Here is a 13,504-nt window from a genome sequence, read left to right as displayed (position 1 = left end):
GTCGAATGATCACAGGTCACATGTGACAGGTGCCCACCTTAACAGGTAAATGCATCGGACTGAAGAGGACTCGATCGAACACTCGCAGGTAGATAAGTGCATGCATTTGGAACAAAAGGAATTCCTAAGTTGACTGTGCTGTTTGATGTAGTAGATGTAAGAAATAACACGATGTGTCGAGTTTCTGGGATTCAGAGGCTCAGAGCTCGACTGTATCATTGCACTTGAATACTGTAAGAGCTTATTGGTGGTGTTTAGTTTTCAGGCGCTGCAGTTGTGGTGTCTTAACTCAGCGTTTCTTTCTCCAGCGTTGAGCAGTTGCAGTCAGTCATTCCTACATAGTTCAACCCTTCCTCGGGGTTTGATGGAGTTTCTTGGACCTGCAGTCTTCCAATTCTGGCGAGTTGCTTCGATAATTCAAGTGCTGGAGTGGTTCTTGACTTGGAATCCAATGCACAAGGGAAAATAATCCGATATCTGACGTCAAATGTAGTGAAATCCCTAAATCCTAATCATCAAGTCCGCAATTATCTATTTAATTTTGAGGTGATATTACACATACACATATAAATCGATCACAATTGGGTGATTTAACGATAAAAATCATAATTTATACTTTTTTTGTCCCTTATTTTATTTTCTAAATAATAATGAGACATTTTGTTAAAATTTATAAAAATGAAAATTGAAATTATTCCAATAAATCATCCCCGTCTATGATTCAAGTTCAGATCTTAGCCTTCTGATCATCATCACAGGGTTCCGCATGAACCCGATCACCGACCGATGACCCAAACAAGGGTTGGATCTTCCTCCCCGCAACGCCCCAATCATTGGCATCATGAACGGTCATCGACGGATCACGCGCCGTCCGATCGCCACTGTACGACCTGCCTTTTGATTTCTCCTCCTCTTTCGCCATCCCCACGAAAAGGAAGAAGCGGAGGGCAATGGAAGAAAGAGACAAAATCCACCCGGCCATCCCTCTTATGACGTGGACTTATGCGAATGTTTTCTATTATTATTATTATTATTATTAATGTTTATGGTAATCGGCGCTTCGCTGCCTTTTGCCGTTCGCCTGTTCCTCCTCTTCTTGGGATCGGCGGTTCCGCCCCTTCGCCCTTTGGCTCGCCCCCGTAAGAATCCTAAAATAAAAGAATCAAGATCGTTTGTTTAACCGCTTATCCCCCTATAAATGGATCGCGATCCCTTCCGATTTGGCCACCATTCCGTGAAGTTCTTCTTCTCGTCGACGTTGATGGATCCGTAGAGCTTTTTCGTGTGATGTGGATTTGGGGTGTCTATGGAGGTCGCCGTGTTGCGTGATTGGGGTGCGTAGGGTGGAGGGACGAATGGCGGATTTTCGGCACAAGGAGGCCGACCGGGAGTTCCGGCGGAGCGTGGAGGAGCTGCTGCGGCGCGGCGGGCGCGGGGATGGGTGCGTCGGTGAGGAGGCGGACGAGGCTGGCGCTGGCGAGGGCGCCGACCAGCTCGCCCGCCGCCGCCGGCGGTCGGACCTCGAGGGGGATGACCTCGCCGAGACCTCGGCCGCCGCTCGCCGCCACTCCCGGATCCTGAGCCGGTGGGCGGCTCGGCAGGCGGAGGAGATGATCACCACGATTGAGAGGAGGAACCGGGAGTCCGAGCTGATGGCGCTTGCGCGGCTCCACGCTGTGTCCATGCTCGACGCGTCCTTCCTCCGCGAGTCGCGGCGGGCGCAGTCGTCGGTCGAGCGCCCCGTGGCCGCCCGGGCTTCTTCCGTTCTCCAGAGGTGGCGCGAGCTCGAGGACGAGTCGGCCGCTAGGGATCGTAGGAGAGATTCCTCTTCTAGGATCGACGCCTCCAGTAACCACCGTACTGCGCCGGAAACCCAGGTTTCTGTGGTGCCGAGGGATACCTCGGAGGTAACCAGTGAGAGCAATGACAATGAGGATTCTGAATGGCCCGATGAGCCGTCGGGCCTGAGAAGGCAGGGTGTGGAAGTCGAGGATGCTGAGGAGCGGGGATCAAGTAGAGAACAGTCTCCTGATATTGGAGATGGTGGGGATCGTGAGATGGAGAGGGAGAGGGTGACGCAAATTGTGAGCGGGTGGATGACAGAGATAGCAATGGCAGACACTGCACAAGTATTGCGGGGGAGTGGTAGCTCAAGGAGTGAATGGCTTGGTGAGAGAGAGCGCGAGAGGGTGAGGCTGGTCAGGGAGTGGATGCAAACTGTGAGTCAGCAGAGAGATGTTCGGGCTAGCAGGAGGGAGGAGCAGGCGAGGGATGGTGTCATCACAAATCGTGAAGATCGTCGACCAGAATGCACTCAGAGGAACTTGCTGAGGCTCCGGGGAAGGCAGGCTCGCCTTGATCTGATCATGAGAAATGTCAGGGAGCGGGAAAGGGAGCTTCAGGACTTGTCACAGCACCGGCCTGTTTCGCATTTTGGGCACCGCATACGCATACAGGTCAGAGGATTTACAATTTGATCATAAGCTATAAAATTGATATTTAAACTACGTGACTTAACATTATGTCCATTTGCTTTCATTGAATAAACATACTGTTTTTTCCAAGCATTCCTTCTATATGTCGCCCTTGTTATTCTCGGCTATGTGTACTGCCTGAGTAATGGATTTATTTATATCAATGGGCCATATTAATTTTGTATGTGTGCTTCCTGTTATATTAATCTGATTCCCTTCAGAATCAACTGTTGTCAATCTTTTGCTGGTCACAGTGGTGTATATGAACGAGAAGTAACCTTCATACTCTAATAGATTCTACTGTAGGTATGATCTTCTGACTAACCACGTTGATACCTGATTTTAATCTCTATTTCTGTTCCATCTCTTTGTTCTAATTGTGCTAAGATTATTTTAAGTGAAGATTTTTTATGTAAGAGTTCTTTATTTTCATAATCGAGGGTTCTATGTATTCACAGGGATTTACTTTGAGGTTTAATAATTTGGTAAAGAAAAGTAAAATTATAGTCTAAGATTAGGTAAATTTTGTTTAAGGGTAAGATCGTCCTAGTGCCTCAGGTGTTTGGACAGTTTGATCCCTACAAGGACCTGATTTTAGCCACAAAAAAAAAGGAACTGTTTTGTTCAGTTTACTTTGTTGTGATGAAACATGGTCTTTTTGTGGATAGAAAAGAAGGAAAAGCTTTCTTGAGGTAATATTGCTAGATGTGCGCTGGGCCTCAAGAACTATCTGAAAAACTTTTGCCATTTTGGTGCATCTTACAAACTTTCTGAGCCACTTATACCTTTTTCTTGTCCATGTTCTTAAATCTTGTTACTAGGACAAACTAACAGGCTTTGAAATCTATCACAAAAACCTATTGCTGATTGTAGATTCTACCCAACTGCCAAGACTTGTACACATAATTTTGTTGATCTATGTCATAGAAAATAGTTGATTATTCATAGGGCAAAAATAGTTGAGAATTGCCATGACACTCTTTGTTTTTTTTTTTTTTTTTGTAATATTCATGACATAGTTAATTTTAGAATGGAATTTGTGGAATGTAATACTTCTGTTGTTACTCAAGACTAAGAGGGAAAGTTTGGAACTAGCTGCAATTAGTACTTGAGAGTTCGTATTGTATTTAACATTTCTACTTCCATGAATTTGGAGTTAGTGGTAGCACCTTCTAGGAAATGAAAGGAGGCAAAGCTTTTCAAAACTGGCTTCATTTTGCCAGATCTCACTAGGTAGATCCAAGATTCTTGGTGAAATTTAATGAAAGTGAAGTAGTAATTAACAATAAGGGACGATTCAAGGACTGTTAGCGCTTGTCAATGAGCAAGAGAAGTGACAACATCAAAGCATGCTTCAACAACAAAATAGCTTAAAATGGCTTATGAAGAACTATATGTGACTTGTAAGCATAGACTTGAGATCTGGTTTGTGTCGGTTCAGTCCCTCGAGGCATGTAGCACGCCAAAAATGGTCGTAGGTTTGGACTCCATAATATGCTAGCACTTGCTGTCTTGGTACAGATTTCATGTGGATCCATGTCATTTGGCATGTATTCTTGGCACAGAACCTAAGACATGAAATATATACTTTATTTTGAATATCAGCTTTTAATTAACAATGCAAGATTGGCCAGAATAATTTCCGTATGGCTATATGATAACAAAATCCAGGTAATTTATTTCAAAAAAATCTTACCTGTGCAAAAACTAGAGCATTTATAGACATTGGGATTTGCCACCCAGTCCATGTATAGCGTCGAGAGTTGCTTTTGTGAAAATGAAGAAGTGCAGTAAGAATTGCTCATGCCTAAAATGTTCTTGGTCTTATGTTATGTTCTGAAGAAATTTAATTCTGATCCTTGGTTTTGCTGCATGTCAGCAAACCAGAATTTTCAGGTTTCGGCAAATGTCAGCCTCGATCTCAGACTTGTTCTATGGTTGTTAGAAGCATTATGCTGAGATCTTTTGTATGGTAGTGTTTGATTACTCAACTTTTTATGCTGTCGACAAGAGAACTGATATTGTCTTTTTAAAAAAACTTAAAATTGAAACAAGATATCCTCTAGACATTAGATATATTCTTCTACAGAACTGCTGAAAGGTGCACTTTTCTCTTCTAGTAAAAACTTGGAATTTAAATGAGATATTTTAATGTTCTTTTAAACAACTTGTGTTTATGTTTAACAAGAATTGCTTGGACAGACATATGAGAAGAAAGGTTGAGGTTTTAATTAATTTGATATGAAGGTTTGCTTTAGCCCTTCAGGTAGTTAAGGCCGTCTGCTTTGTGTATACATTGATTAGTAATTTCTCGAAGGCTTAGATAACTTTGCTGATGTTATGCAAAACGTCTATTTTATGGGATTTGCATGTGAATACTATAGTTTGTTGGTATGTCTTTAAGTTATAAGGACCACCACTTTATGAAATTATAAATGAAGTCAGATTCAGCTTTGAAAATCAGCATATGCCCATTCTTATGAGAATGAAAAAAAAGAGTTTTTGAGAATACACCAGAACATTGTACTGATATATGCATTCTAGTGGAAATACCTTTGATATTGGTAAACTCGTTTCATATGCTTGAAATCCTTGGAGGTTGAAATTTTACCTTTTTATTAGATTGATTCCTAGTAGTTATATTTTGCTTTCTCACTTTGTTGGGCACTAAATGATAACCATGTTCCAGTCTGTACTCCGAGGTAGATTCTTGAGAAATGGCAGGTCTGTTGAGGATGGACAACAGCATTCCGTTGCAGCTAGAGAATTAGGTCAGCTAAGGCAGCGTCAAACTGTATCTGGCTTCAGGTATGGTTTCATCTATATCTCCAAATGATCAATAGGGTTAATTGAAGTTGATATATCAAATTTCTGTTTCTAGGGAAGGATTTCGCTCTCAAGAGAGCAGTATTGTCACTGATCAAGCAAGCAGCCAATCTGCTGATGGTGATAGCGTCAATATATCTGGAAATGATATCTCTGTCACAAATGCATTGGAGGTTTCCGATGTGACCTATGATCAATTTCAAGCAAGCGATGATGATATTGATATACATCAGACAGCAGAAGTTGATACTACAGTTCAGATGGAAAGCAACATGCAGAGCAGTGATATGGGCGGGAGAGAATATGCAATTCAGGATGATAATTGGCCGGAGGATGATGCAGAACATGGGCAAGGGGATTGGCAACAGCCTATTGAAGTCGGATTGAGTGTACAACATGATGGCCCTGTAGAAGAACCTGACAGGAACTGGCATGAAAATGTAGACCAGGAGTGGCTTCATGAAACCCCTGAAGATGAAGATAGACAAGGTACCCTTCTTCTGGAAGCACATCAACATTGGCATAGCGATAATTCTCAAGCGACTGAAGCAAACTGGCAAGATGGACCATCAGACTCTTTAAATGATCAGCATTCTTTTCGTGTTATAAGAAACGGAGTCATTTCATCAGATGATGACAATGTGTATAGCATGGAACTTCAGGAACTCTTGAGCAGGTATTAGCTGATAGTGTAGTTGGCTAAATTGTAAGAGGTGAAATTATGTTGGGTCATCATCTTGCTGAGTTGTTTCATACTTGCACTGCAGGCGAAGTGTATCTAATCTTCTTCACAGTGGGTTTCGTGAAAGTCTCGACCAACTAGTACAGTCCTATATTCAAAGGCAGGGGCGTGATGCATTTCAGTGGGACATGCAAAGTGCTATGCCTGACCATGTTTCACCAGAGGAAGACCAGAGGCAGCAAAGAGATGATTTGATTCAGAGCCAACAAGATTCTGTTACCAGGCCTCTACATACTCCACCAACGCCACCGACACCACCTCCGCTGCCACTATGGCATTCAGAATTGCATAACAGTTGGAGTCGGCAGCACATCCGTCGCACCGATATTGTGAGCTTATCTTCTTTTATCGTCTGATTTGTTAAGTTGTGTCGGAAAGTTTGTGTTAATGAAGATTTTAGTTAACCTCAAGCTTTTTGTAACCTATATATGTTTTTCCTTTCTTCGTGAATACAGGATGTGTGATTGGCTACACTATTTTGATTGTATTTATTGGATGTGTTTCATAAACTTGAGATTATCTAGTTTGATACTGATATGGTTTTGTTGATGCAGGAATGGGATATTGTTAATGATTTAAGGGCTGACATGGCTAAGCTTCAGCAAGTGATGTGTCATATGCAACGGATGTTGGAGGCATGCTTAGATATGCAGCTAGAGTTGCAGCGTGCGGTTAGACAAGAGGTTTCAGCAGCTTTAAATCGTTCAGTTGGAGAACATGGTCAGTAGCTTCATTTTAGTGACAGAGACGTCCTACATCTTTTTTCTATATTGCACATAGAAGATTGATTCAGTTCTTTTATCTTCTCTGGTACTATCATCATAAGCAGTACATGTTCAAGTCTATATCATGGTTGCAGGATGATATTGTCGTGCATGGGTTTTGAATAAAACCCATGAATTTTGAAATATATGCATAAATATTAAAATTCACGAAATACTAGTCATAATTTTAAGCATTATTATGACACACAGTTTTGGTTCTAGGAAGCAAACCTGAATGCTGGGAAGCCATGTTGGTTTAATTGAAAGGGTTTGTCAACACTGTAGTTTTAACCTTTTCTTATAAGCACTAGTTGAATTCAAAGTGATCAATTTGAAGAACATAGGTTTTCTTGGTAAGTATGTGATTAAGTTTATTGATAAACTATTTAAACTTTCATGTTCTTTAGTCCCTTTATTTCTCTTTCTTATTTGTACTCCTTGGGTTTTAGCTGCAGTCTCCATAGAATAAGATCCAGTGTTTCACTATTTGGCATTACTTAAGTTAGCTGCAGTATGATGTTTGTGTTTCTGTCAGATACTTATCAGACTAATTTATTCAAATAATGAAAATGGAACAATTTAAAAGGGTTGGCCCTTTTATAAATCTTAAGGCTTATTGCGAACTAAACTTCCAAATATCAACATAAATATCTTATTTGTTTATAATTATTATTCTCCTACATGTTCCTGTATTTAAATTGTCTGCTTGTGAAATTTTCTCTCCTTGAGAAGGTGCCATTTATTTCATGTTCTCTATTTAAATTTTGTCTTCTTGTCTAATTCTTATGGTGTGTTGTGCAATTCTGCCATCAGTTACATATGGTCACAAAAGCAAGCAGAGTCATAAAGCTCTATCCTACTTTTAGTGAGTTTCCTTTACCGAATCACTATGGCCTTTGCTTACGCAGCTGTGTGGTGAGCACAAGGAGAATTATTGTTTCACCTTTTTTACACTATGGCTTGGTTCAAAATAAAATTCTTCTGTTTAATTTCTGCTTTGCAAATAACACATCCTTGCTGTTCTAAGAGTGCATCTTTTCTTTTGTGCTTCATGTATGTGGGAATACGACCATAAACCCGTCAAAAACATGATTTTTTTGGTTGGAATTGGACTATATTGTTGCTGAAGATGTTTTGCTGGCCTTCTCATTGCTTTGGAAACACATTTTTCTGTATAAAAATTGTTTTTAGATTTGCTTAATCCTACTTCTAATGCGGCAGGGGAAGTCGGAGAATCATCAGAAGATGGAATAAAATGGAGTAACGTGAGAAAAGGGATTTGTTGTGTCTGTTGCGATAATCAAATCGACTCTCTTCTTTACAGGTAATAGTTTCCTCATACTTCACCTACAACAGTGCATTATTAAATGGAGAATTCTTCGATTGTTTTTGTTCTATACAGATGTGGGCACATGTGCACCTGCTCAGGATGCGCGAACGAGTTGGCTCAAGGCGGAGGCAAGTGCCCTTTGTGCCATGCACCCATCGTTGAGGTGGTTCGTGCCTATTCCATAGTGTAGAAGTAATAAACTGGGTTGGAGACAAAAGGGGGACCGTCGGTTTCGATGAGGGGAAGGGAAGCTCTCCAGATTCATCAAAAGATGTATCCGTGGTCGTTCATGGTGTCTTTGGCTTTAGGCATTCTTATGATTATTATGAGAGTCAGGAATTTTGAGTGGACCTGTAAATGGCACCTTCTCATCATCACTGATTCACAATAAATATTATAAAAAAAGAAAAAAATGAAGCAAAGGGTTCCTAGAACTTTTTGTTCGTATCATCCTGGATATCCGCTCTCTTAACAATTTTTCCCTCAAACTCGAGACTTATCAGGAAACCAAATAGTAGTATGCGAAGCACGAGGATGGTCGTTCTTGGCCGAGGGAGAGACCTGCTCCGGCTTCACGTCTATGCGATGATCATCCTAATACTGATGATGATGGAATCGCCTCAACTTTCACGATGAGGTTCATTTGTGATGATGATGAACCATCGAGGGCTGCGTCACGTCTATGCGACAAGAGGCGTAAAGCTTGATCATCCAGAACTACAGAACGGGTCTTGTAGCAAGCAGTTGATATAGGATACTTAAAGCAGTTGATGTAGCAAGCAGAATACTTAAAGCATCAAGATTTTGTTTACTACTAAAATCATGAATTCCTTTTCCTCCCATTCCATTTCTGACCCAGTAAGATTTTTCTCTGTTGAATTCCCAATAACATTAGAAGGTGGATCAATATATTTCTTTGAATCAATATATTTCTTCCTATATCAATAACAAATCCCAATGACAAGTTATCTTGTGTGTACAAGATAACTTGGCCCATGCAAAGTATTTAAGTATTTTTTTCGCTTTATTTGGCTGCACTAAATAGAATATGTTTTGCTGACTCCATATTGCCCCAAAATCTATACCTTTTCCTTGTTTTCTTGTTGAAACCCATAGAAAAATGCAATCCAGTTACAAGTGTCAAAGTTGACTACAGGATGATTGTATTTAGTATTCATGTCAATAAGTTTGGCTTGCATTGGCATACCTGACACTCAAAAAAGACTTCCTCCTTGACCAACTTATTCAGAAACAAAGATCTTAAGGAAATCATGAACTCGGTTAAAAGATAAATACATGCTCACATAGACACGATCGTGTAATATGCTATGGTATGGTGCTGACACATGATATGCTATTTTTATAAATGACCAAAATACAATTTCGACAGGATGGTGTTTCTGCACAAGCAGTTTAGCCGGGAATTAGATGTGCCTTCTCTTTGTTTAATGAGGTTATGACACGGTTATGGTTCAAAGAAATATAGGGCGGGCTGGCAAACAATAGGAGCAGCAGAATCTCACTTACATATACAAGATGAAAGAAAAGAAAAATAAATAAATATAACTTTACATGCCGAGGAAAATGGTAGACCTACGGTTATGTGCCTGCTTCAATCCTTTCCAGGACTTCCAGCCTTGTCTTCCTCTTCCAACCTTTCATAGTGGCAACAAGGTTTACCAGTCCATTTATTTGACTTTTACTGTATTCCTGCAGATTCAACACAAATCTAAGCTAAAACAATGCTGGAGATTAAACAAGGAGAACTGCACTTTGCTGAGATTCTACTCATAATAAAAATCAATTCGTACCGGATGAGCACGTGCCCAATGCACATATTCAGTCTCTGGAAGATAGTAGGCCTGTTATCATGGAAACAAACAACAGTTGTAAATATAGTGCCAAGTTTCAGTCAAATAGTTCAGGATGATGAGGTACCACAAAAACAAGTAATTTGACTGGACTATCTCATGCAAATGGACCAATTTGTATCACAACGTAACAAGAGTTGAATATTAGTATGACAAAATGTGCTAAGCTTTAGTTCACTGATGATAACTAAAAAGTTTGTTCATAGTCAATGTGAAAATTTAAGGCTTTAAAACCGTTGTTTATGTAAATATAAATAATATCAGTAAACTCACTAGACATAGTCCATATATTTCTTTCTAATACTAGTTATTACATTCTTACACATTTTAAAAAAATTATATATATATATATATATATATATATATATATATAGTTCCATCATAATAAATTTTAGGAACTCTATCACAAGATATTTTAACCTAAAAAGCTATTTTTTCATCAATTGCCTTAATAAACACCTTTTATGTTTGGTCTTCGAAGCATAAAAATTATTAATTCTCAGAAATAGTTGTTTCCATCTTATCCTACCTTCGCTCATCATTTATCAAAACAACATCCCCGCAAGTTCACATATAATCCTTAGGTTTTCTACATGCTTGTATTTTGCTAAAGACATCTTCACTTCCACAATCAAGAACTAAGGGATTTGAAAATAATCAACAGAAAAAATATATATATTGGGAGATCACCGAGCATCCACTATCCCTTATATTTGCATTAACCACCTCCTACAGACCTCCTCATGAGGGGCCTTTTTGGTTGATTTATCTTCCTTGTGTCACCAGCAGTTTTAAGAAGGAAACACTCAGATGGAAATCCATCAGTAGTGGCAGCTTGTTATCTTAACATTCCACCACAGTTCAACAAGTTGGGATGTAATAACGAATGGTCAATGCAAACACTGATATTTTTCTTCGAAAAGATTATGTTTTCTACAGCTATTCGTACTTAACATTTCCAACAGACATTATTGAATTTGTTTCAGAGTATTTGATATCTTGACACAAATTTTAAAAATCCATATGGTGCATGAAACTGAGTGTGCAGACAACACAGTGGAATTAAGAAATCTTCAAACTGATATAACACTGCATATGACACAAGAAAAAACTTTACCTTGATAAACACTTCCACTATCTGCAACTTTGGCTTCACATTTATGGTGACAAAATGTTGTAGTCCATTAATCAACACCTGAAATTAGTAAAGGATATAAGTACCTGTAAGTCTTTTCCAGAACTAACATCATCATAGATTATTAAAACCTGAAGGTCGAGTGACATTAAAACCCGTCCTTCATCCGTGCATCTCTTTACGCGTGATAGACCTTCAATAAGTATTTCTGCAACATTTTCAAGTCCATATTCCAGAAGGAGATCTTGAACCTGATATATTGTGAATGAGATTAATACCAATGACAAAGACTACAATACGGACATTGTTTTTGTACCTGCTTGGACTAATAATATAAGTTTCCTGGAGAAGCAATCTTATTGGATCTCCATATAAAAGGAAAATGTGTTATAAATAACAGAATGATTGATTGTAGTATTTTGCTCAAGAAAAACTACTACAAAGGAGTCCTGGCATTCTATAATATTGTATATGATTTATGAGTTCATGTATCTCATAACACAAAGACTCCATTATCAGCATACTTCACAGCTTTCCCTTTTCTCCTGTTGGTTTACAAGTTTGATCAAGTGTCACTAACATACTGATGCTAGAATGGATTTACAAGCCAACAGGTTCTTTTGCAAGGTGATATAAATTGGTTGACTACAGCATTAGTGTACGGACTTGAGCACAAGGGTGAAAAGAATAGAAGTACAGGTACAGTTAACAAAAAAGTCATACAGGGAATTAATTGTATTTGGGAGATAAAAATTCATCCAGTTTCTTTTGCAAGGCAATATAAATTTGGTTGACTAAGACATTGGTGTATGGACTTGAAGCACAAGAGTGAAAAGAACAGAAGTATAGCTACAGTTAACTAAAGAGTCACATAGGGAATTAATCAAATTTCGGAGATAAAAATGTAACCAGACTGTCAAAGTTAAGAAAATTATTAAATGTGATTACCTCCTTTGAAATACCACCATGCATCAATCTTGTTTTATAATGTTTGAATTCTCCCAATAACAAGTCGACATACCTATCATTATAAAACAAACATGAAATATTAAATAAGAAAGCCAAATCAAGTGAACAAAAGAATAGGAAATATGTGTAATAATTGACAAAATTTTCAAATTATCAGCCATGCTGTTAAACAATCTAGGTTATGTCCATCTGTCAACCAACTACCTTATATCTTTTAAGACAACCTCATGACTAATTTTGCCTTTAATAGGAAAATGAAACCAACTTGGGGGAGATTTGTTATCATGTTGAGAATCCATAGAAGTATCCTATGGAAATTCTGTGAACCTTTCGTAATTTTAAGGTATTTCCTATATAGTCAACCCTAAAAGTCTTCAATGATCATATGTACAAATTGTATGAAACAAACAAGAAATGCCAATTAGTTTCTGCATAAAACAAAAGCACAATGTTCTATCAAATAACAAGCATGTAGTTAATATTGTAGGTCAAAAATTTTGAAGTACAATTAAGGATTTTTCACATCAAAATAATAACAAAGTAAAATTAAGAACCAAGCATCATGACATCTCTAATAATTTGCTTAAAACTAACAAGAAAACTAAGTCTTAAATCAGACAGTTCAGTATTTGTGATATGTAGATTAAAGAATAGGGTAAAGATAAGTTTGTACCCTAGGGGTGTACCTTATTTTGTTGTATAGTGAACTAAAAGTATATCCCCACAAAAAAATTTAAAATTTATCAATTAGTAATTCTTAACCAATTATCTGAGACCCATCCTTTTAATACCACCCAGAACAAGTTTATAAAGCCAGATGGTAAATATGTATCACACCTTAAAAGCCAGCTTCAGTATATTCCGGTACCTACTAGCCAATACCAACAAAAATTCATTGGTACTAATTGCCAAAGCTGGCCAAAATAGATCAAAATAGTTCAGAGTGGCTGAGAGTGTTGACAAGATGCACACTGCTTCCTCCGGTTGGCAAAAGGGTGTGCCACAGAAAATAAATCATTGGTTACACTTCAGTAACATTACTGAGAACTTACAACCAAGGATATGCTCTTGGTTTAAAGTGATGTTTGTGCATAATGGACCAAAAATAGTACCACTTTGAGGAAATCAGAAAAATGGACTTGCATATATGAACTGAACTAACTAAAATTTGAGCTGGAATCTCATAGTCAATGCCAACAAAGCCCACAGTGTCCGACTCAGGTTATAAAGTTACTTGGACCATTGCAATTGTACCAAAGAAATTCTATAGGCTTCTATGTGGACTAATGCTTCCTGGAATGAATTAGCATTTGACACGCGGTTAGCCTCATCAGAGAGCAACTTCTAAGGATATGGATGGAAGGAGGCCAAATAGATTTACTCCAAAAAAGAA

General features: G+C 38.6%; 2 protein-coding genes across 9 annotated transcripts in view; one reads left to right on the top strand and one right to left on the bottom strand.

Annotated features, from left to right (window-relative positions):
• Window positions 1-1,056: 1,056 nt before the first annotated feature.
• Window positions 1,057-8,570, top strand: LOC135581651 (uncharacterized). Its single transcript, XM_065104682.1, has 7 exons — window positions 1,057-2,456; window positions 5,164-5,282; window positions 5,356-5,976; window positions 6,068-6,371; window positions 6,597-6,762; window positions 8,028-8,130; window positions 8,209-8,570. The coding sequence occupies exons 1-7, from the start codon at window positions 1,356-1,358 to the stop codon at window positions 8,324-8,326; spliced, it is 2,532 nt and encodes an 843-aa protein (XP_064960754.1). The 5' UTR covers window positions 1,057-1,355; the 3' UTR covers window positions 8,327-8,570.
• A 900-nt stretch (window positions 8,571-9,470) lies between these two features.
• LOC135581685 (uncharacterized) overlaps window positions 9,471-13,504 on the bottom strand; it is a 46,649-nt gene continuing 42,615 nt past the window's right edge. For 7 of the 8 annotated variants that reach the window (XM_065104675.1, XM_065104678.1, XM_065104676.1 and 4 more), the window contains exons 21-25: window positions 12,091-12,163; window positions 11,274-11,393; window positions 11,125-11,202; window positions 9,948-9,998; window positions 9,471-9,846 (exon numbers count right to left, since the gene is read on the bottom strand). In XM_065104675.1, the coding sequence (XP_064960747.1) occupies window positions 9,736-9,846; window positions 9,948-9,998; window positions 11,125-11,202; window positions 11,274-11,393; window positions 12,091-12,163 (433 nt within the window). In that variant the 3' untranslated portion in view covers window positions 9,471-9,735. Of the gene's footprint in view, window positions 9,847-9,947; window positions 9,999-11,124; window positions 11,203-11,273; window positions 11,394-12,090; window positions 12,164-13,504 lie in introns of those variants that run through there. The other variant, XR_010486091.1, reaches the window with a different exon arrangement.

This window comes from Musa acuminata, chromosome BXJ2-4 (genome assembly GCF_036884655.1).
Source record: "Musa acuminata AAA Group cultivar baxijiao chromosome BXJ2-4, Cavendish_Baxijiao_AAA, whole genome shotgun sequence".
In the NCBI taxonomy this organism is placed as follows: domain Eukaryota; kingdom Viridiplantae; phylum Streptophyta; class Magnoliopsida; order Zingiberales; family Musaceae; genus Musa; species Musa acuminata.
The sequence above is the reverse complement of the archived record's forward strand: the minus strand, read 5'-3'. Positions and strand labels throughout refer to the sequence as shown.